Source organism: Saccopteryx bilineata, chromosome 7 (assembly GCF_036850765.1).
Source record: "Saccopteryx bilineata isolate mSacBil1 chromosome 7, mSacBil1_pri_phased_curated, whole genome shotgun sequence".
NCBI classification, from domain to species: Eukaryota; Metazoa; Chordata; class Mammalia; order Chiroptera; family Emballonuridae; genus Saccopteryx; species Saccopteryx bilineata.
In genome coordinates, this window is record NC_089496.1 from 21802434 (window position 1) to 21827644 (window position 25211).

At 38.8% G+C, this 25211-nt stretch overlaps 1 protein-coding gene and 1 non-coding gene across 6 annotated transcripts in view; one reads left to right on the plus strand and one right to left on the minus strand.

Annotated features, from left to right (window-relative positions):
* CDK14 (cyclin dependent kinase 14) overlaps positions 1–25211 on the plus strand; it is a 635411-nt gene that overhangs the window by 327277 nt on the left and 282923 nt on the right. For all 5 annotated transcript variants that reach the window (XM_066239829.1, XM_066239828.1, XM_066239831.1 and 2 more), the window contains one exon: positions 9865–9988. In XM_066239829.1, coding sequence (XP_066095926.1) covers positions 9865–9988 — 124 coding nt within the window. The remainder of the gene's footprint in view (positions 1–9864; positions 9989–25211) is intronic.
* On the minus strand, positions 6048–6123 carry TRNAV-AAC (transfer RNA valine (anticodon AAC)). The gene has a single exon. It is a non-coding gene; the product is annotated as a tRNA-Val (tRNA).

The following is a 25211-nucleotide window of genomic DNA, read 5'->3' on the forward strand; positions in this document are numbered from 1 at the left end:
TTTTCCCCTCCTCTTTACAAATCATTTGCTGTGGATTTTATTGAGTTTGGCCCTCTTAGTAAAATTGAATGCAGAACTTTATTCGTTCTTCATTTTGTAATTCTCAGTGATGTACAGATTGATTATTGAGTTAAAAAAAAACATAACAGTCTGAATTTCATCCTTTACTCAGCTTTTCATTTGTTACTTAAAAATTGATAAGCATGAGAGACTTAAAACTAAGGTTCAACAACAAAAAAAGAGATTAATTGATGCTGTCTCCAGTTGATATCCAGAAACGTGGATGCTTGCATTTTATTACCATTATGACATCGATCTTCCTGGGTCTTTATTTCCATGTTATCTTAATGACTTTTCTAGAAGATTCCTTGCAAAAAACACATTTTCTTTTTATTATTATTATTATTATTACAGTACTGTTTTTGAATAATTTAAAATAACCAAAAGAATTCTGAATCCTTTGCCTTATTCTGTGAAGTAACTAAAATACTATTGGCCTAAAGCTGAGTTTTATTTTTTATTTCGATATCTATATTAATTAAAGAAGATGAGAACTATTGTAGTTGAAAAATTGCTGTTTTTATTTCAGAGTCCAGAGGACAAGCAGGTGTATATGAGACAGAATAATGTTATGCCAAATTAAGATTGTCTTACACAGATGGCACTGAGAATTAATTCCTAAATGAGACTATCTCATGTTCAGATAGAAAATCAGATAACACCTGATTTTCTCCGTATTCTGAATTAGAGCTCTCATTTAGCTGGTAATGATTTCCTATTGTGCATTATTACTGTGAATATTTTTGAGCCTTTCTCATTCTATATTTTGAGAAATATGATTATTTCAAGACACCATTAATGATTGTTTTAAATATTTGACACCAAGTTTTAGCACATATCTAAATTTATTTTGAGAGTTTAGAGCCTATTTTGTTGTAACGAAATAATTTTTCATAACTAGAAAGTAAACGATTGACAATACAGGAGGTGAAATTTCATGTGTCAGTTCACATTGTGTGGACCTTCAGAGAGAGGTCCAGGTGGTGAAGTTCTGGTTAAGATAGAGCTTGCAGTCAGTGTTCAGAGCACATCTTTTATATCCTTGGCGTCATCTGCTGTTCCTGGAGATAATTCAAAACCGAGATTGAAAAGAAATCATCCCGGAGATTGATGAGACACAGTCATTGGATGTCTGCCATGTGATATTTTAATTGTAAGATGGAAATACCCAGTTTGGGGAATAACCCAGTGGGAATACACCCTCTTGGATTTCAAGCTTGATGAAGCCTCTCTCTCCTTTAAGATGGATTCTGCATTTGACCTCTTTGTTTGCATGTTTTCTAAGACAACCCAGAGGACCCACGAGGGAAAATCATCCTAAGTAATAGAGATGTACATACCCCCAGGGATTTTTCTGATTTTCTCAGACAGGTACAACCTTCATGTGACTAGCCGGTACATCTCATAGATAATTTCTGACTAATATATAAATTCCTGTGACTTAGGTCCCCTCTGAAAGGATATGCAGAGAAGTTTGTTGATCATATGTAGCCAAGCCAAAGTGACACCTGCATTTTATTAAAATTTATTTTTCTCTTTGGTCAGCTTGCACAAGACTCTTAGGCTCCAGATTCATTACCTTTGTCAATTTCTTGGTCTGTATTCCTCCCTTTTTAAAAAAGCGACACTACCCCTATCAATTGACTTTGGGACAAGTCATGTGATTTAGTGCCTAAGATGTTAACTTTACGCAGTAAAACCATTTTAAACTTTATGCATTCCTTTTCATTGTGTTTAAAAAAGAATGGCCCCGTAGTTGGGGGAAGGTGACATACATTCACAAATGAAATCGAATAAAAAATGTGCATGTTATGCTATTCTCTGTTTAGTTTTAAAAAGTGCATCTTGGCCCTCGCTGGTTGGCTCAGCGGTAGAGCGTCGGCCTGGCGTGCGGGGGACCCGGGTTCTATTCTCGGCCAGGGCACACAGGAGAAGCGCCCATTTGCTTCTCCACCCCCACCCCCTCCTTCCTCTCTGTCTCTCTCTTCCCCTCCCGCAGCCGAGGCTCCATTGGAGCAAAGATGGCCCAGGCGCTGGGGATGGCTCCTTGGCCTCTGCTCCAGGCGCTGGAGGGGCTCTGGTCGCCACAGAGCAACGCCCCAGAGGGGCAGAGCATCGCCCTCTGGTGGGCAGAGCGTAGCCCTTGGTGGGCGTGCTGGGTGGATCCCGGTCGGGCTCATGCGGGAGTCTGTCTGACTGTCTCTCCCCGTTTCCAGCTTCAGAAAAATACAAAAAAAAAAAAAAAAGTGCATGTCAGTCAGGTCAGTTGTGTTATTCTGAACAATATTGACAGAACCTTGACAATGACAGGTCTTAATACTACATTATATAAATTCTTTGAAACACCTGTTTCAGTTTTTCTATGGGAAAATTATTTTGGATAACTATGGAAGCCAATAGCTCAGGAGTCGGGAACCTTTTTGGCTGAGAGAGCCATGAACGCCACATATTTTAAAATGTAATATCGTGAGAGCCATACAACGACCCGTGTACGTTGCACATTATCCAATAAAAATTTGGTGTTGTCCCAGAGGACAGCTGTGATTGGCTCCAGCCACCTGCAACCGTGAACATGAGTAGTAGGAAATGAATGGATTGTAATACATGAGAATGTTTTATATTTTTAACGTTATTATTATTTTTATTAAAGATTTGTCTGCGAGCCAGATGCAGCCATCAAAAGAGCCACATCTGGCTTGCGAGTCACAGGGTCCCGACCCCTGCAATAGCTTAAGTTTGATCATTTGTTTGTATTTAGTGAGTGGATATTTCTAGCACTGATTTTAGGCTGTTGCTGATCAACTTTATTATAGGGAAGATTGGTATCCTCAGTCCTCCCCATCTTACACACAAACTAATAACTTGGAGACCTACTTATTATATTAGAGTTATTTTCCCAGAACTTTGCAAAACAAAGATCTGTCTTACAATCCCCATTTGATTTCTTGTAAGAATCCCAGCTCTGGTTCCCATGGCTTCAGTTTGCCTGCTCATTGTGGGTGGCTCTGTGCCTGGCACAACACCTTGACTGATAGCCACGGGAAGAGAGGGCAGAGTGGAGGCCAGCTTACCTGCACAAGGATCGTAGAAAGTATGCCATCTCTTCCCCCACGTGCTTGCCTGAGTACCTAAAATTCTCATTTTTTCAGTTATCCCTTTCCAGAAAGTTATCATCTTTAAGAATAGAATATTGAAACTCATATATCTTAGAGAATGTAAATTAAATTATTGTTCATCATCTAGGGATGTGCCTCAGGACCTCGAAGCAGAAAGCTGAAAGGAAGAAGGAAGAACTCAGGGCAAAAGTGGCAATGCAAAGTTCCCTGCTGTTCAGATTGTCCAAGAGCTGTACCTATCTGTAGTGCGTGGTCAAAAAAAGTGCATATCTCTGACCTGAGGCCAGTTGTATCTTACACCATACTAGGAGCCCTCTTTATATTGTCAAGTATGTCTAGAGTGACAACATAAATTATACCATAATATTGAACATGTAGGGTTTTATTTCTGTTTCCTTTATATCCTTGTATAATCTTCTAAGTATTTTTTTTTAATTCAACACATGGAATTGTAATTATGATTTAAAAAAATAGAAACTGGGTATGAATTGTATTTCAGTTTAGGATTTAATATTTTTATTAGATATTTGCAAATATGAAACTCTGCTAAATGGAATGAATCATGATGAATTATTATGTGACTTCTAAAAATTGAAGAAGGTCTAATATTATAATAAGACCAATATCTTATGCATATTATAAAATATTTTGACATTCATTAGATATTTTGGGGTATCCAAGTTTCTAATCATTTCTCATTTCTAGGAAGTTTGATACCTGAATAACTTAATGTTTATGTATGTTATGGGTTTTTAAACAATACAGTATTAAACACAGAGCATGTTATTTAAAGTATGTATTACACACGTGCGCACACGCACACACACACACACACACACACCTTTGCTTTACTTGCAGTGTCATATTTTCTAGTCTTGAGTTCACACAACCTGAACTGTTTTAATTAAATACTACACATATTTTTTAAAAAATCAAGTAATATGGAAACCATAGTCTTAATTTTGGGTTTCAGAACCAGGCAAAAATGGGTTCCCATGCCCAGTACTACCTCTTACTTGCCATGTGTCCCTTTGGTTAATTCACTTAATTTCTCTTAATCTTTATTTCTTTACCTATAAAATAAGAAGAATAATATATGTCTGGCAGAGATGTTAGCAGGATTAAATTATCTAAACGAGTATAAAACAGCACAATGTCTATCTTGGTAAGCACTTAAATAGTAGTTATTACAGTTGTTGATTTATAGAGTGCCTTCCATTTCTGTTATTCTTAAAATAATGGAATAATATGATATTACAACCTGGATGACTGTTAGAGGTATCTAGGACTCGATCAGTCATTTTCAAGATGAGAAACCTAAAATACAGAGGTGTTATAAACTTGGTCCCCAGGTGTCATAAAAGTAGCTTAACTTTTCTGTTGTAAGAATTGGTTGTGTGGTTCATTGTCAATGGCTCTAATAAGCCTCCTGTAACACCAAGAGAACCTGGACATTACTTAAAGGAAGGTGATCATGCTTAGTCTCATAGTAAGTGGAACTCCATATATTAAGTAATGTATGCATCGGACCATTCCTGGAACTCACAGACTCTGAACATTGAGACAAAGAGCATCTGATCACACACCTTGAGACTTTGAAAGAGAGGGAAATATAAAAGTTGTCGCTGATTGCAAGTGGCAGCAATCTTCTTAGTCATAAATACAATACATGGAGTGCAATCATATGTGCTTTTTACCAACTTACTCTAAAAGTTGTGATCAAAGCCTTATCTTGATATTTTCACCTACTTAAAATCTAAAGAGTTTCAGAAGGGAATGGATGAAGTATTAAAGGCTGTTCCCAGAAGTCTGTGCCATGGCACTGAGAACGTGAGCTGCTTCCTGCTGGGGTTGGCAAGACAAAGTAGGCTGTAGATATATCTGCCGCTTTTCCCACTGGGGTTTTCACTGCAGAAAGTGAACATATTCAAACTAGAATCTAAATCTTTGCTGATCATACTGAAGAATTTGGAGGCATCTCCTTTATAAAGTTAAGCAGAATATCCTGAGGTGACAAGGCATTTTTAGGAAGACCTTAGGGCTACTACCATAAATAGACTGGAAGAGACTTTCAAATATGTTAATTTATCAACTTCAGTACAATAGCTGTCTTCTGCCATGTTATTTATTTTTAATAGGATTTGAAATAGCAAAAACAGAAATTCAGGAATCACCTGTCCATTACATAACACGCTAATTGAGACTTTTACAAACTTGGGTTCACTTAGTAAAAATACTTTGCTTGTACTGGGTGTATAATTGTTCATCCGTGCGTGTATTAAGCTGCCATCTCATTTAAGATAATGACGGGTGGTGGAAAGTCCACAAGTACTGTGTGGTGGTCGGATGAATTTGAGTAGGTTTCTTGTGCATTGAAAGCTTTTGTTTTCTCATTTGTTTCAAAAATGGAAAAATACAGGATTGTAGATGGAAAGGATCAAATCATATACATAAAAAGTACTTGGATAGACTTTACACTAAGCCCTCAGTTAGTATCAGCCCCCCTTCTTCTCAGGAACTGAGATCCCATTGATGGTCACTAAGTTTTATTAGCAAATACCAAAGGTGATTTTTTTTTTTTCTGAAGCTGGAAACAGGGAGAGACAGTCAGACAGACTCCCGCATGCGCCCAACCGGGATCCACCTGGCACGCCCACCAGGGGGCGACGCTCTGCCCACCAGGGGGTGATGCTCTGCCCATCCTGGGCGTCGCCATGTTGCGACCAGAGCCACTCTAGCGCCTGGGGCAGAGGCCAAGGAGCCATCCCCAGCGCCCGGGCCATCTTTGCTCCAATGGGGCCTCGGCTGCGGGAGGGGAAGAGAGGAAGGTGCGGCGGAGGGGTGGAGAAGCAAATGGGCGCTTCTCCTGTGTGCCCTGGCTGGGAATCGAACCCGGGTCCTCCGCACGTTAGGCCGACGCTCTACCACTGAGCCAACCGGCCAGGGCCAAAGGTGATTTTTAAACTTTCCTCTGCATGTGACCCCTCTTTGGTGGCCCCTCATATTCTCATAGTATCCTCTGGTTTTCACCAAGATCAAGTATATCTTGTGTGGTGATTTATACAACGAGCGGGTGAAGTGGCTTAAAAACTTACCTGGGAAAGTTAGGTACGTGGCTGCTTGCGTAAAGGAATAAATCCCCAAGAATTGAGTTCTCGGGACATTTCCAAAGAACAATCCATAGGACATTCTGTTTAACTCAGCGTGGCCTATGCTTCCTCGCCCTTCGCACCTGTACCTTGCAATGCATGTTCTGTCAAGCATGATTAAATGTTATTTCATCATCTCTAATGTTTTCAGTAAATCTACTGGTGTCCTATTGTCACCATTACTTTTATGATGGTGAATCAGTAGCTCTCCAGTTCCATATATTTTTATTTATCTCAGTTTTTTTCTTAATGTATCTAGGGATCTGTGTGCTTGGTTTCCTCAGTAGGAAAGGGAGTTGTCATAGAACACATCATTTGAACTTGCATATCTAGTGAATGATTCATTTGGTTTTCTAATAAAATTTTGTGTAATGAATATTGTTTTTAGAGTGGCAAGTTTTCTATCATTCATCCCTGCCTTAGGGCTACTCTTCATGTAATGTCAGGATCAGTTCTTCATTTCTGTTGTCCATTTAGTTTGCTCAGTTGTTACTGGAGTGTGTAGTTGTAGTCTTTTCTAACACTGATTTTTATCATCTCCTTTAATAGGATGTCCTACTTGGATAGCTTCTGTATTAGAACATGGGTTATATATTTTCACTAATTAGTATAGATATTAAAAGAAGAGCCCTTTCGGACTGCTTAATATATCAATTTCTATACTTAGCTTCTAGAGATTTCTATTTCATCATTTTCTACCTATTATTTTTTATTTGCTTCATCTGAAGTCTCTACATTGCTGGTGTAAGAGTGTCAGTGGTGGACCAGGTTAGGAAGATGGCTAAGGCACACAGCGTGTGGTAGGTGGGATAATGCCATATGACTGTAGAGATGTTCAGAGGCTGCCGTAGGAGCCCAGAGACCTGTACAGGGAGTGAGGGCCTGGGGATATGGTCAGGGAAGGCTCCAGGAAGGAGTGAACTTGAGGAGAGACCTAAGATATACATGGAAATTGGCAGACCAGGGCAGAGAGGGCTTTTCTGTGAGAGAAGAGTGAGGAACAAAGGTAAAGGTTGACGAGCAGTGTGCCCTGTGTGTGGGGGTGGGCGAGAGTGTTTGAGTCAGGGAATATAGAGTAGTAATTGAACACCCAGATGGATCAGGGCCCTGAGGGCTCAGTGGCCTTTCAGTGATGGCCATGGTATTAAATGCCCAGACTCTAGGCTGTAAAGCAGCTTCTATATCCACACTTTGCCTACTTGTTTTGCTTTCTGGCCAAGATTCCTGTAGTGCAGTGGATAAGGGTACGACCTTTGGTGCCAGACTGCCTGGTTTGAGTCCTGGCTCTGCCACTTAACTGCTGTGTGACTTTGAGAACTGGCTCAGGTCCTCTTCACTTATGCAGAGATGATAGAAGTACCTTCTTCATTAAAATTGTTACAGAGTAAATGAGCTCATATTCTGTGGCTCATAGAAGGGCAGCTGGCCCTTGGCATGTTTGTTAAACTAAAATGCATTGCCACGGCCGGATAGACAGTCACATTCTTCGAAGTCTCTGCTACACCCCCCATGTTAGGTAGCACCTTGCTGACGCCAAACTTTCTTTTCAAAATCAGGTTATTATTTTTAAATTATTAAAAATGTAATTAAATTTATTGTGCTAGCATTGTTTAAAACATCATATAAGTTTCAGGTGTAAAATCCTCTACTACATCATCTGTATACTGTTGCATGTGTACTCACCAATTAAGTTTATTTGTCATGTGGTCTCTACCTTTGTGTTTATTGCCTTTTTTAAAAAAGCTTCTGAAGGAACAAAGTGGCTTTATTTGCTCATTCCTTTTCCATTCTAAACTGAAGGGATAGGGATTTTCTTAGAAATCATAAGCATTAGGCTGCAAGGCACAAGGGCTATGAGAAGTGAGAAATGATGCTGGAAGTCTTAGAAATGTTTGCTTCCTAAGGGTGTCTAGCCAGCCATTGAATGTAGTCTAGCACAGAACAGACTTTTACTTTCTGAAGCTCAAGTTCTGGAAATGACGTTCCTCGGCATTGACTGTTCCGTAGTGTATTATCATCACATGCAAAGATTTTGAAATGACTTCATCTTATTATTTCAAGGTATCTGCCCTGTAAACAATTTATGGGGCTTTTATAGCCCCTGGTTAGTTGGAAAGTTTTCCACAAATGATAGCTTCTAGGGCTCTCAAGGAGTTGCCAGTCATTTTCCATTTGAATATTCTGGAATCCCGATACCATCCATCTTTGATGAAAGAACTCATTTAAAAATTTCCTGAAACTATCTTTTGTTACTAGCTGACTATCCCAGCTGGAACAATGATGGCACAGAAAACATATGTTTTTATTATTTATTTATTTATTTTTATAGAGACAGCGAGTGAGTCAGAGAGAGGGACAGACAGGGACAGACAGACAGGAACCGAGAGATGAGAAGCATCAACCATCAGTTTTTCGTTGCGCGTTGCAACACCTTAGTTGTTCATTGATCGCTCTCTCATATGTGCCTTGACTGTGGGCCTTCAGCAGACTGAGTAACCCCTTGCTGGAGCCAGCGACCTTGGGTTTAAGCTGGTGGGCTTTTGCTCAAACCAGATGAGCCTGCGCTCTAGCTGGCGACCTCGGGGTCTTGAACCTGTGTCCTCCGCATCCCAGTCCGACATTCCATCTACTGCGCCACTGCCTGATCAGGCTAAGAGAAAATTTTTTAAAAACTATGTCAGTTAGGATTATTTTGGCAAGTAAATTGTTTAAAAATATTACTGTTTTCATGAATAGAATATTGGAAAGCCTAGTGAATCACGTTTTTATTTGTTATGAAAATAGAAATTTTTGATATGATCCAATATGAAAGTAAAGAGAGAAGGCCATCACTTGCTCCCTAAAATAATTGCTTACAAAAATATTACTCTTGATTCTTGATTTCTCTGTGTTCTTGAGTATTGTTTCCCTTTTGATGGGTCTGCTCTGTAATTAGTGAAGAAGTATTTGTCTTTAGGCAATGGCCTAATCTTTCTGGCCATATGTGCAATATCAGTGTAATTACAATGTAGTATTAATTGGGCCACGTGACTGTTTTTGTTTTAATTACTTGAAATCCTCTTTTCGTTCATTAAGACATATAAATGGGCAAATTTGGGTATCATGTTTATGCCTTTCTATTGATTTAGATATATGCACATTTATATAAACTTGGTAAAAAATTTACTTATTTTTATAATATCATGGATAGACTTTTTTCTGTCTCAAATATTAATTTAGGCCCAAGGAAATCAAATATTATGAAAAAAATTGATTCTTTGCATTTTACTTAATTTATAGAACACAGATTGCATGGTAGATCACTTTGGCTGAAGAGGTTTCATGCTGGGTTGACATGATGAGTTGTTAGAAATTTTCGGATTTACTTCTTAATAAATGAGGGATTTCTGCACCTCAGTGTACATTCTGTTAAAATAACTTAGTAGGCAATTTAGTGATGGATACCCATTTTCACTAAATACAGATACTTGGTAGACTGTATGTAGAAACTGGCATTTATCAGTGTGCAGATTTTAACGTTTGTCTCCCTGTTTTCTCAGTTGTTTTTGTTTCAGTTGCTGCGAGGGCTGTCTTACATCCACCAGCGTTACATTTTGCACAGAGACCTGAAACCACAGAACCTCCTGATCAGTGACACGGGGGAGTTAAAGCTGGCAGATTTCGGTAGGAAAGCAGTTAATTACCAGTCTACTTTGTCACGCTGCGAGAATGCTAGGCAGATGGTGGCGCCGCATTTGTTTAGGTGTGCTTCTTCTATCATTATAGATCATGCTGAAATGTCTCTCAGGAATGAAGGAATTTTTTTCTTTTTATGATCAACAACATGCTTGGTGGACTTTCAAAAATTTCTGACTGCACATTAGTCTTAAGTCATCCTAAGCATAAATCACATCTCATCTATGTATTTCCAAAGGTAAAGTCAGTAAAACTGTGAACATAGTATATATTGAAAGAAGTGTAATTTTTTTCACTTTTTATTATGAAAATGTCAAATACATTTAAAAGTATATTAGTATAATAAGCTCCCATCACTCGTCACCCAGCTACAATAATTGTTAACATACTGTCACACTTGAAGAAACCTGAATTAAGCCTCTGGACTTTTTCAAGGCATCACAAAATATATTCAATAGTATGCAGTGCCCTCAGGGTTTTTTTTTTTTTTTTTTTTTCATTTTTTTTTTTTTTTTTTTTCATTTTTCTGAAGCTGGAAACAGGGAGAGACAGTCAGACAGACTCCCGCATGCGCCCGACCGGGATCCACCCGGCACGCCCACCAGGGGCAACGCTCTGCCCACCAGGGGGCGATGCTCTGCCCATCCTGGGCGTCACCATGTTGCGACCAGAGCCACTCTAGCGCCTGAGGCAGAGGCCACAGAGCCATCCCCAGCGCCTGGGCCATCTTTGCTCCAATGGAGCCTTGGCTGCGGGAGGGGAAGAGAGAGACAGAGAGGAAAGCGCGGCGGAGGGGTGGAGAAGCAAATGGGTGCTTCTCCTGTGTGCCCTGGCCGGGAATCAAACCCGGGTCCTCCGCACGCCAGGCCGACGCTCTACCGCTGAGCCAACCGGCCAGGGCCGCCCTCAGGTTTTAATAAGTTAAAAATCTAGGGGCAGTGTTAATTTTTCCAGTAGTGACTATTATTTTAAGAATTCTCAGTTATTTTTAAGAGTCAATTCTGATTTGAAAGTTGTGGTCCTCGTCGGACCCATTTGAGGTTATCTCTTTCTTGAACGTTTTAAGGTTGGCATCTCCCAGCAGGGGAGCTATCTCCCCAACACTGTTTCGAGCCCCCAGAGGGGAGCAAAGTGGTCGCACCGTCCTTGCCAGCACCCCTCCCTTTATCACGGCTGACAGGTCTGCGTTGCCCTGGCTTTCTGTCACGCCGCAGAGTGGCCTGCGTTGATTTCTAGCACCAGGGGATGCTGATGGCAGCATGATGTGTTGACATTGCATTGCCTCAATTATTTTTGAATACATATTCTGATTAGAAATTTGTTCCATTAAGAGTGGAATGGAAATATTACCCTTGGGATGTAAAGACGCCTGAGGTTGAGATACGGGCTTTTGCTGCAACATTATTATCTTTTCCCACTCTACCCCTACCCCACCCGACAAATAAAATAAAGCTGGCAATTTTTATTTATTTCAAGGTTAGTAGACTTTTCAATATTTTTGTAATGAATTTACTCTGTAGGATGTTGTATATTCTTTTTTTCTAAATTGGAAATACAACGAAAGTTAGCATTTGTATTTTACAAAACTTTATCATTTGTCCTAATATAGGTCATATGATAACCTGTATGTGTGTGTGTGTGTGTGTGTTGTTTATTGCAGAGTTTAGCATCAGAACAATATTAGGTCTTTCTGTTACAGTATAGAAAATAATGGGAGAGTAGGTGGGAGGAGAGAAGAATTGTAATTCAAGGTTATTGGATTTGTTGTGAATATTTGTAGTTTGTCAGTATCAATAAATTTAAAAGAATTTGTCATGATTTTCTTCTGGTATGTTAATATACTATAAGGCAGTGTTTTCCGACCGCTGGTATGTCAGAAGTTTTATGCTGGTCCACAAAAGAGTTAACCACCCTGATGCTGAATGAAGATTCTAAAGTTTATCTATGCCGTACGAAGGTTATAGAGTCTATTTATAGCTCAAAATTTCTGGCAGACCAGCATTTGAAAAACACTGCGAGGTATATGTTGGAATAAATTGTTGCATTAAACATTCAATTTTTTTGAACATGGTTTTCTGAAATATTTTTAAAACACATTTTTACAAAGTTGATTTTTGTCTATATAACCAAGAGTACATAAGTAGGGGTTCACTGAAGGCTATGCTTTCACTTTAAGATGACATTTTTACTGTGACAATTAAGTTTATTTTTAAACATTCTTATGAATCTTTAAAACTGAATCTGATTTTGTAATATCAGATTCAGAAATAAATTGAAATCTAATTTTAAATAACTTAGAAAGTTTTAAGGAAAATTTAGAAAGTATAAACAACTCAAAGATAACAAATATTAACATTTTTGTCATCTATTTTTTGATTACCTTCCCTCCCCCCCTTTTCTCACGCCTTCCACCTTTTGTAAATCTTCAAAAACCAAACATATTATTTGGTACGTCATTTTCACATAAGAGTATGTTTTCTTTGTATTATGAAATATGAAAAAATTATTTGTAGCAGCTGAGATTTTTCCTTTAATGGCCGGAGCTCAGTCTCTTTCTTCTATCCCTTATCAAGTAAACTTCTAGTTCTTTCTAACTGCTCACTGTTATGCACAGTCCTGTGTGGAACTCCCTTCGGGGAAAGCGGTGTATGCTGCAGTTGCGATGTTGAGTGTTTTGAGGCCGCTCTGCAGAGAGGCGGTGCCACGCCCCTGCCCTCGGCGTCAGGGTCTGACGTCTTGCTGGGAACGCTCACTTGGTGTGCATCCTGTGCACCAAGTCTAATGAGCGAGATTCATTCACCTTCTGACAATTTCCCCCAATTAATTGTACATTATTTTTCTCTTTTAATTTAAGAGAGGCAATTAACTGTGATTTACTGCACTTGGGCACGTGTCCGTGCCTGAGATGAAGGAAGCACAGTGGAGGAACTAGACAGTCCAAATGGGGTGCCAGGCAACAAGAGCAATTAGAGAACGAGGTCTTAATTCAGAGGGTGGTGTATGAAGAGCTTCAGAAACAGTTTTCTTTGTCCTTCCTTCTTCTTACATGTGAAAAATACCACAAAATTTTCCTGAAAAGAGACACATGAAATCTGTATGATTATTTTCCCATATTATAGATCAGGGGTCCCCAAACTACGGCCCGCGGGCCACATGCGGCCCCCTGAGGCCATTTATCCGGCCCCCGCCGCACTTCCGGAAGGAGCACCTCTTTCATTGGTGGTCAGTGAGAAGAGCACATTGACCATCTCATTAGCCAAAAGCAGGCCCATAGTTCCCATTGAAATACTGGTCAGTTTGTTGATTTAAATTTACATGTTCTTTATTTTAAATATTGTATTTGTTCCCGTTTTGTTTTTTTAGTTTAAAATATGTGCAGTGTGCATAGGGATTTGTTCATAGTTTTTTTATAGTCTGGCCCTCCAATGGTCTGAGGGACAGTGAACTGGCCCCCTGTGTAAAAAGTTTGGGGACCCCTGTTATAGATGCTACAATCTTAATTAGAAAAATATACTGGGGAAAAGAGAGAAATACATTAACCTTTATTCAGTTTATTCTATGTCCTAGACACTTAGATATTTTTGTTTCATTGTATCTTCAACTTAGGATGGTATGGTAGCCTATATTTTTGAGAGACATGAGATTCAGAGAGGGGTAGGATGTTGCCTGGACCTGATCGCACAGGTAGGTGGTTGCGAAGCTGGAATTCAGATGCTTGACCCATATCCTCCCATTTTAGGTGGCCCAGGGTCATTGTATGTATTTATACACATGCATATGTTACATTACAGAGCTACCCGATTTCTAATAAATCATTGATCATTACATATATATGTATGCAATTTTCTACATAAAACAAATATGACACCCATGCTATGAAAATAAAATGCATTAATACCAAAAAGTGCATCACATAATTTTTTTTTTTTCATTTTTCTGAAGCTGGAAACAGGGAGAGACAGTCAGACAGACTCCCGCATGCGCCCGACCGGGATCCACCCGGCAAACCCACCAGGGGCGACGTTCTGCCCACCAGGGGGCGATGCTCTGCCCATCCTGGGTGTCGCCATGTTGCGACCAGAGCCACTCTAGCGCCTGGGGCAGAGGCCACAGAGCCATCCCCAGCGCCCGGGCCATCTTTGCTCCAATGGAGCCTTGGCTGCGGGAGGGGAAGAGAGAGACAGAGAGGAAAGCGCGGCGGAGGGGTGGAGAAGCAAATGGGCGCTTCTCCTGTGTGCCCTGGCCGGGAATCGAACCCGGGTCCTCCGCACGCTAGGCCGACGCGCATCACATAATTTAAGGAACATTTTATCATTCAACTAATTCAACAGTAATGAGTGAATTTAGCCTGCATACTTTGGAGATTTTGCCTGCTGGCCAAGGTAACACACAAGAATGTATTTGTAGACCTGCTCAGGCTTAAACAAAAAGAAGTTCTGAATTCCAGGTGATGAAAATGTTGTAATTATTATTTTTTTTGTAAGCAAAGTCATATTTAAGCACTTACCTGAGGCTTATTTTGTATATGCAATTTGAAAAAGTGAATTACACATGACGTAGAATCACCGTGGCTTTCTTAATGCAGAGATTCATCCTGCCTGTTTATAATAAAATAAAATTATGTAGAAGTATTCAGGTTCATTTGTAAAGAGGGGTTTGTCTGTATATTATCTTTGAGAAAAGAACATTTGAAGTCTCTTACCAGTCTCTGTCCTCACCACCTGCTCCTTGCCCGCTGTGGTGCAGTCAAACCCAAACTTGTCCTAAACCAAAGCCTCTTCCTTCGCCTTCCCCTTTCCCTGGAATATTCATCCTCCTGCTTCTCTGTGGCTTTTACTTTCTCATCATTCAGATCATGGATCAGATGTCACCTGTTCAAAGAAGTCACCTTTCTAAAACTTCAAACCTTTCCCATTACTATCATCCAGCTTAACTTCTTCATTAGCACAGTGCATTGAAATTATTTAGTTCATTTGTTTATCTGTTTATTTTTTTATTTCACTACTTGTAAGTTTCTTGAGGGCAAGGATTTGGCCTTTCTTGCTCACTCTTGTTTGTGCTATGTCTGTAAGCATGCCTAACACATAGTAGGTGCTCAGTAAATATTGGCTGAATGGACAAAAAAAAATATGTGTGACTACAATTAGTGTAAAGACCCACCTGAATTTACTAGTTTCTGCTTGATATATTTTGGCAAACTAGCAGTTACACATTAATTTTCTTTTCATTAATGCTATCCTGGCTGGACACAGTCAAAAGTGTACATGAAACCAGTGTCACCCCAACAATTCAGTAAAAAGGAGAAAAAAAGAGTGTAAATGAAATTTGATGACTTTAGTGTTGGAGGCTCCGGAGTGGTCTGAGGCTCACACATGGGCTCTGTGTACCTGTTTGGTATTTACTATGTTTGTACCCCCAGGCTACAGAAATAAATGCCACTGAGTGAGTGGAAACATGCATCAAAGATGTAATAAACACAATAAATTAAAATTAATAAAAATTTTTTAAAAAGATGTATGAGATTTGAAGCTCTGACTCTGCAGACCTTTCATGAGTGTCTCATTGTACTGTTGTTAAGAACAAAGTATGATGAGCATTGAATTAGGGAACCTGGCTCTGTCTATAAGTAGATTGTGACATTCAAGAAGTCATTTATCCCCTCTAAGCCTTAGGCTCCCCAACTGAAAATAAGAGCATAGAACCTATGTTTCCTGAGAGCCTTTTCATTGCTGGTTTTTTATGCTGTACATTTCTGAAATTATTAAGTTATTTTCTAATAACCATATATTCACTGGTGGATAAAAAAAAATCAGCCCTTTGAATCTAGGATCAATGCTATACCAACTTGCCCTGAAATCCAATTTTGTATTCTAGCTTCTAGAAGTTCAAATAGATGAGAGTCATGCTTTTGTGGTATTTGTTGAAATCACACTATAAGAAAATTACCAAAGTATGACAAACAAATGCATAAATAAATTCACCAAGAAATTAATGTTCATTTGCAGTAAGGTGGTATGAAAAGTTAAAGATGTTTTTACACGTAAATGAGATTAAAACAAAATAGATGAGTTCGTAAAGTTATAGCTTGCTGTAGCTCTTGCAAGATGATGATGGTGTCATCTACTTTTCCCAGCCATTTTCCCACTATTTTTAAGAGCCATGGCCTTGCTATATGAAAAGACAGCTGGGTTAAATTTGCCTTTGTAAAAACGTGCAGTGACAACTCTATAATATAAGCATTTGAGGATTTGGCTTATATCACTGACTTCCCTAATATAGGAACTGAGTTCAATAGCTCAGTGGTTTAATCAAGTAATATTGCACAGGTCCCTTTTATACCAGAGGTCTAGTGTATTATCATCCTAATGTTGGTAGTTTCCTCCTCCAGGCTGTTTCTTGTCTTAATTTGAGAAGGGGAATTATTGTAAATCACATTTTAGGTTAATCTGCAGAACACACGAGAGATGTAACTGTGGTGAGGCCATGCTGAGTGCAAGGCTGCTTGTTACATGCCCCTCAGAAGTCACATGGGGAATAGCAGAAAGCAAGGAAGTCAAGTGCCTTCAGGTGCAGAGAGCAACCTGTTCGTTTGATAAATATAAAGTCTCTGAATAAAAGCCTATTAGTCCCAAAAGTATAGACTTTTTACTATTTTGTTATTATTAGCATATAAAATTCAGCATTGAAGCATAGTTATAAATTTTTAAAAGATTTTATTTATTGATTTTAGAGAGAGAGAAAGGCGGGGGGAGGGAGGAACAGGAAGCACCAACCTGCAGTTGCTTTTCATATGTGCCTAGACCAGGAAAGACCAGAGTTTTGAACTGGTGACCTTAGTGTTTCAGGTTGACGGCTTATCCACTATACCACCACAGGTCAGGCATACTTATAAATTCAAGGTTAGATATAACTTAGTCCAGTGATTTTCAACCTTTTCATCTCATGGCACACATAAACTAATTACTAAAATTCTGCGGTACACTGAAAAACTGTATATTTTGCCAATCAGATAAAAAAAAAAAATGGGGGCCCTAGCCAGTTGGCTCAGTGGTAGAGCATTGGCCCGGTGTGTGGAATTTCTGGGTTCAATTACCAGCCAGGGCACACAGGAGAAGCACCCATCTGCTTCTCCACCCTTCTCCCTCTCCTTCCTCTCTATCTCTCTCTTTCCCCTTCCATAGCCAAGGCTCCATTGGAACAAAGTTGGCCTGGGTACTGAGGACGGCTCCATGGCTTCTGCCTCAGGTGCTAGAATGGCTCTGGTTGCAACGGAGCAACGCCCCAGATGGGCAGAGCATCACCCCCTGGTGGGCATGCCTGGTGGATCCTGGTTGGGCGCATGCATGAGTCTTTCTGCCTCCCCGCTTCTCGCTTCAGAAAAATACAAAAAAACAGGTATAATTTTGATTAATTCACACTGGACAGCTATCATTGAGTTGACTGTTGTCATTTTTTAATTTCACAATCTAAGGAAAAAGAGGTCAGTGCCCCTGACTGAATAGTCAAGTATTGCATATTTTAAAAATTCTTGTGGCACACCAGTTGAAAATCACTGATTTAACCCATTCATTATGGCCTCTAGGATTCACGCTTACTGTATCTTTGTTTTAGAATATCTTTTCTATCACTCTACTTTTAAAAAGGCCCTTTGAACAGTTTAATGCGTAAGAAGTTTTAATGCAAAGTTCAGGAAAATACTTTTTATATATATCTTAAAACTGAAGAATATTTTTAGAATAATTGACACTACAATATGAACTAAAGAAAGAGATACCTTCCATAACTTTTCAAGACCTCGTTAAACTCCAAATCAAAATGTACATACATTATAATCTATCAGATTATCAAGATTACATGTTAGAAATAATTTTGATTGTGAACCACAGAGTTATTTCCCCTGACTCATTATTTTAAGTATGTTGACTTTTTTGAAAAGGAAATTGTCTTCTCTTTGATCATGAGATTATCACTTAGTTTCATTATTTAAATCTTGTTTAATTTCCCACTGCTCCCCCTCAAAAGTTTTCCTGCATTCGAGGAATGATCATGACATTCAATTTTATTATTTTGTGTTATCACAATATAACTTTTCCTGATATGTTAATATGCTACATATGAGGTTTTATCCTCCTTTTAAATAAACTTTATTTTTTAAGAACAATTTTAGATTTCTAGTAAAATTAAGCAGAAACTACACAGAGTTCCCATATATCGTTTACACCCACACATCGATAGCCTTTCCTCATTATCACCGTCCCCCACCAAAGTGGTATATTCTTTATAATTGAGAACCTACGTTGACATGTTAATATCAGTCAAAGTCCTTAGCTTACATTAGAGTTAACTCTGAGACTTGTGTATTCTATGGATTTTGATAAGTTCTGACATGTAATTTACTTGGCATTATAGTGTTATACAAAAGAATTTCAGTGCCCTAAAAATCTTCTGAAAAACTCATCTATATGGATTTTTTTAAAGCTATAAATAGGAACAAGAGAAAAATATATGAACTGCAACTAATATACATATTCAACTCTATGCAAAATCTCTGTTCAGTCACGATTAAACAGATTGAAGCAATGTGGATAGGGGTTGATTGCTAAGACTGGCAGCTTCAAACTCTGTGGAAATGAGGAAATTCAAAACAGGGTTTGTTCATTTTTTAGCCAAATCATGAATGTGAGGTAATGAAACATTTTAAATGCAGAACAGACTGCTACAAATAGGGCTGATTGTCTTATTCTCCACTGGCAATGGAAACTTGGTCAAAGGCATTTCAATATGCAGAAATATTTTTTTCTTATACAATACAAGGGCAAACTTCTTGACAATAAGTCTGGTAAGTGATGTAAAATATGAGTTAAAATATGCCAATATATCCTTTTAAAAAATCTGTATAAGGGATAGCTGGAGACCTCAGGGCTGGCAGTGATGAGGAGAAATATAGGTGATGTTAGCAAGAGCACTGAAATGGCCTAACTGGTGGTGGCGCAGTGGATAGCGCACCAATCGGGGATGCTGTGGTCCTAGGTTTGAAACTCTGAAGTTACTGGCTTAGGTGCAGGCTCATCAGCTTGAGCACGGGGTTGCCAGCTTGAGCGTGAGATTATCAATATCCCATGGTTGCTGGCTTGAGCAAGGGGTCACTGGCTCAACTGGAGCACCCCAAGCAAGGCATGTATGAGAAGCAGTCTATACTTCTAAACAACTAATGTGCTGCAACTACAAGTTGATGCTTCTCATCTCTCTCCTTTTCTGTTTTTCTCTCTTAAAAAAAAAAGAATAGCACTGAAATGAGCCTTAGAATTCTGCAACTCTCACATGCTATTCAAGACAACAATGGTTACACTTGAACATGAGTTTTGTTAACCAACAGGCAGTGTGAAAGGTTGTTTAGAGTACAGCAATTCACTACTGTCTGTTATTTATGGATTTTTCTTCATCTACTCTTTACCTTCCAAGAAGCCACATTTTAAAGTGCAGCCAAAACCAGGCTCCCCTGATTCATACGTCAATATGCCTAATTTATACTAGAATCTTGGAGACAGTGAGTCATTGTAGTCTAAAGCACATGGTTTCTAAAAATTTTTACTGGAAGCAAGAAAAATTGACCAGCGACTATGGAAAATCTGAGATATGTTATAAATTCTGAAAGTTACACATACTGGAAAAATTTGTGATTTTTATTTTTTCCCTCATTTAATACTATCAATTTAATATTAGTTTGCTGTCCTGTTTTCTCTTAAGTTTTTCTATTGCCATGTATGTTGGTTTACTTTTGAAGTAGTACATATTTATAGCAATAGTTAAAATTTATTTTCTCACCTTGAATATTTTTTTTCTGGTGTAATAAACATTAGAAAGCTAGGACTTTTTTCATTTTAATGAATGGAAAATTAAAAAAGATAAAACAGGAACATGATCTGTGCTGCTTTGGGAATATTAGATACATGTCTGGAAAACCATCTAAGTTTATCTTATCACATATTATAAAAATAACCTTGTTGCATATAATCAAGCTTACAAATCGAAAATAATATAACTTTTGCAAAAAATTAACTTTAAAATTAGGACATCTCTCTAGTAAAATATCTGCCAACTTATTTGCCATTCTAATTTTTCATCTGGAAGGCTCCCAATATAAAATGCAGATGGGAGTGTTTATTCCAGTTTTGGAGTAGAGTTGTGAGCTAAAGAAATCTGTTGAGTGAAATAAGGACCAGCTGATAGTAGATGTAGAAACTGTGCTCAGAACAACCTGGAAGTCAGAGTGAGGGACAGCGGGTAAGAGCGGATCTGGCTGCAGAGAGGCGTAAGGTTGCAGTTATATGGTCTGACAGTTTCTGAAAAATTACCAATAAGCTGCCGCACAACTTAAAAGAAGTTGTGAGCATCTAATAAAAGCCATTAATATTAACAACATAAGAACAATACAAAATAAATGTGATAGGCAAACAGTTGCTCAAATAATTGGAAGCAGAATGTGATAGTATTGTTGAAATCATTATCTACTTGTTGATAGAATTATATCATTGGAAAGGTGTGTGTGTGTGTGTGTGTGTGTGTGTGTGTGTGTGTTTCAGAATAAAGGCAGCAAATCCATGATGGGAAAACTGAAACAAATCTGTTATAATTGTAGAAGAGAATAGGAAAACCCATTACATTTTCAGAATTTTTTATACTAGATTTTCTCTGGATTTTGAAGGCGCCTTCGTGATTATCTAGTTCAAACCATCATTTTAAAAATGTACATACTTTGACCCAGATATGAAAAATAGGTTAATATTGTTGCTGTTGTTTGGTAAGTGATACATTAAATTATTGTTACTACCGACATCTCTAGAGCCCTCATGTGGTAAGTACCCTTAGACCTTATTTAGCACATACATAGTCTTAGTTTCCCAAACAAAGAAAAGGTAAAGGTGCTAACCAGATGTCCAGCCCGAGGTAACCTCTGCTGGTCTGGTGATGTGTGCCAGCTAACCAGTGAGATCCTTGCCAGGCAGGTGGGATCAGAATACTGGCTACCACTCATTTCCGAACTGGAGCTAGACACGGCGTGTGTCTGGGGAAGCTGCAGAGAGCAATACAGAGAACGATGCTCACAGCAGACCTGTAGGAAGCCTGGTTGGAAAAATAATTTGGAATGGAGCCTTGGTAATTTATGAATGAGAAAGAACCACCTCTCTAATTATAGTCCTGGGATAAACTAAAGCATTGAGAAGCCCTCTGGGCAGATGAAGGCTGAGCTGGCTTTAACAGTGTTCCTCTTAGGACGCAGCACTGCTGGGCAGTAGCTGAAAAAATCTCTTAATGCCTCCCAGCGGGAGGATCCTCTGTTCAAATCTTACCTTTTCCACATGTTGAAGCAGGTGGAGCCATGCCAGAAATACTTAGTGAAACATTTAAGTCTGAAAGGAAAACTTTTTACATAGAAGCTAATCCACCTATGTGAACAGACAAGATAAGATACAGTGTCCCAGAATGGTTAGGGTGCATGTTCCGAGCCAGATGCTGGAGTCTGAGTCCTGCCTCTGTTCTTTGCAGAGCTGTGTCCTGGGGCGAGTTACTGAAATTCTCTGTGCCTTAATTTACTTGTTTGAAAATGAGGATGATGATAATGACACTGGCACCTCAAAAATTCTTTAAGGAATTAAATAATTTAATACTTACATATCACCTAAGGACAGTGCCTGGCTTATAGACACTCCACATAAATGTCATTTTTTTATTAACTATTTAGGATTTAAGAGTTCAAAATGTTTTTTATTTTGAATGTGATTTTCCCTTAAAATGTTTCATGTACTTCTTTGCTTTCTTTAACAAGGATATAATGTGGAATATGGGTCAATAGTTCATTCAGTAGATTTTTACTGAGTGCCTGCTGTGTACCCAGCACTGTGCTCGTGGCTGAGTCTCCAGTGGGGAGTCGAGGTGACGTGGTTCTTGCAGTCAGTCCTACAATAAGCTTTCCTGACAGTCTTGTGGTTACTACCATTGTGAATATCAGTTATTGTGTTACATAGGTATGCCCCAGGAACTAATGAACTTTTTTAAATGATCTGATTTTTAAATCATTGTCTTGTATATTTTATGGAAATTGTCATTAGTCTATTTTAAAGTATAACTACTGGGCAAGGTAATATATTAAAAACAATTATCTGCAAATCAATGTTAAAATCTTTTTGTGGTTTGTAGTTCAGATTTAAAAATTATCACAGAGCCATTCAGTTTAGTTTCCCTGGTAAAGGGACTAAGGATAATTTAATAAAAGGGAATCATACTTGCGATAAAACCTTTTATGGTAGATTTATAGCTCTAGTGTCCTTCTTTGAGAGGAGAATTATTCTTCATTTTAATTTTTAAGTGGCAAAACACTCTGTTAACTGACCAGGAATCTACTGGTATCTTAAGCAAACTGAATGCTTGTTCCAAATGTTTCATTAGGAAATAAGAAAAATTTTGTGAACCACAGAAAAATCAGTCTTAGCTGCAAATGTAATTACACATTAATGTCCACTTTAATAAAGAAATGAGTAAAGCCTTTAACTAGAATGAACACCACTTCTGTCTGGTGTCAATGCTTGTAATCTCCTAGGGGTAGATATTGCTGCAGAAATTATTTTTATCTTGTCAGGTAATGGAGAAATCTAAATGAAAAATGGCATATTGATTTTTAAGAGACTTCAGAGGTGTGATACTCTGTTAAACAATGAATAAGAAAACAATGGAGGACCTCTATAATGTGTTTTCTAGGATTTATGGGACAGTTGTTTTTTTTTTTTTGTATTTTTCTGAAGTAGGAAATGGGGAGGCAATCAGACAGACTCCCACATGCGCCCGACCGGGATCCACCCAGCATGCCCACCAGGGGATGATGCTCTGCCCATCTGGGGTGTCGCTCTGTTGCAACCAGAGCCATTCTAATGCCTGAGGCAGAGGCCATAGAGCCATCCTCAGCGCCCGGGCTAACTTTGCTCCAATGGAGCCTTGGCTGCGGGAGGTGAAGAGAGAGACAGAGAGGAAAGAGAGGGAAAGGGGTGGAGAAGCAGATGGGCGCTTCTCCTGTGTGCCCTGGCCGGGAATCAAACCTGGGACTCCTGCACGCCAGGCCAATGCTCTGCCACTGAGCCAACCAGTCAGGGCAGTTTTTTTGAAATCAGATTAGATGTCAAAATTCACTAGACTAGTCTTTAAAATCTTAAGAGGAAAAACATACAACTAGAAATATGCATAAATTAAAGAATACACTTGCATTCTTCAAATAAAAGTATGCATAAATTGTTACAATAAATGATTTAAGATAATGGTAGGTTATAGATTCCTTAGTAAATTTACAAGTTAAGTGCTCTTGTAGCATACAGCCTTCATTCAGATAAAAATAATCAGTACCTTACATTTTGTCAGCCATGCCTATGACAGCAAACTTAGATAATTCTTAAATGTTAAGAATGACTTATTTTACCGTATTTTAAGATCGACACATCTGTGATCAACTTTGGATATGGGCACCTGTGCTATACAATTGTTGAAGTAAAGGATGAGTATTTTGCCCAGTACAAGATGTAGTAGTCATTCTAGACTCCAGTGTTTGAAGCATTTTTATTTTTCAATATTGAATTCAACATTTAAAAACATTCTGGTAGTTTAATCATTGAAACATGTTGTCTGAAGCACTTGACATTAGATTGCTTTTAGGAAAGGAAATTGATTCAAACCTCTGTCATTTCCACTACTACTACTAATAGCAGCTCTTTATAGTTCATAAAGTGATTTAATAGCTCTTATTTTATTTATCCTAATAACCCTGTGAAGTAGACAGTATGGGTGTCATTAACCTCCTTCTTTTTAATATGAGAAGATTGATTTGTGCTTGCAATATTAGCTTAACGTGGGCATCAGATTAACCAATATTGTAACATTGTCATTTCTTTTGGTCTGTATACTTAAAAATAATCCATCTTGAGCCCTGGCCAGTCGGCTCAGCAATAAAGCATCAGCCTGATGTGTGGAAGTCCGGGGTTCGATTTCTGGCTAGGGCACACAAGAGAGGTGACCATCTGCTTCTCTATCCCTCCCTCTCTCTCTCTCTTTCTCTTCCCCTGTGACCATGGCTCAGTTTAAGCAAGTTGGCCCCAGTCGCTGAGGATGGCTCCGTGTCCTCACCTCAAGTGCTAAAATAGCTTGGTTGCCGAGGAACAGAGCAATGGCCCCGGATGAGCAGAGCATCGCCCTGTAGGGGGATTTCCGGGTGGATTCCAGTTGGGTCGCATGTGGGAGTCTGTCTGTCTGGGTTCCTGCCTCTCACTTAATAGAAAAAAAAATAAGCCTGACCTGTGGTGGCTCAGTAGACAAAGCGTCGACCTGGAATGCTGAGGTTGCCGGTTCAAAACCCTGGGCTTGCCTGGTCAAGGCACATATGGGAGTTGAAGCTTCCTGCTCCTCCCCCCTTCTCTCTCTCTCTATCTCTCTCACAATCTCTCTCTCTCCTCAAAAATAAATAAATAAATAAAAATAATTTGAAAAAAATAAGCCATATAGGATCATATGACTTTTTAAATATCTTTTAAATAACAATATGAAGAGTGTTCAAGGAGTTCTCATTGTTATTCCTATAGTGATCTTTTAAATATGAAAATTATAGATTAATACATTTTGCTGTCCAGCACTTTAATAATGGGAATAGCCATGAATGAGCTCTTCGATCTCTCTCTGTTAAGTAGAGAAATTTTTTTTTTATTTTTTATTAATGGTAATGGGATGACATTAATAAATCAGGGTACATATATTCAAAGAAAACATGTCTAGGTTATTTTGTCATTAAATTATGTTGCGTACCCCTCGCCCAAAGTCAGTTTGTCCTCCGCCACCCTCTATCTAGTTCTCTGTGCCCCTCCCCCTCCCCCTAACTCTCTCCCTCCCTCCCTCCCATGTCCTCCCTCCCCCTACCCCTGGTAACCACCACACTCTTGTCCATGTCTCTTAGTCTCATTTTTATGTTCCACCAATGTATGGAATCATGTAGTTCTTGTTTTTTTCTGATTTACTTATTCCACTCCTTATAATGTTATCAAGATCCCACCATTTTGCTGTAAATGATCTGATGTCATCATTTCTTATGGCTGAGTAGTATTCCATAGTGTATATGTGCCACATCTTCTTTACCCAGTCTTCTATTGAAGGGCTTTTTGGTTGTTTCCATGTCTTGGCC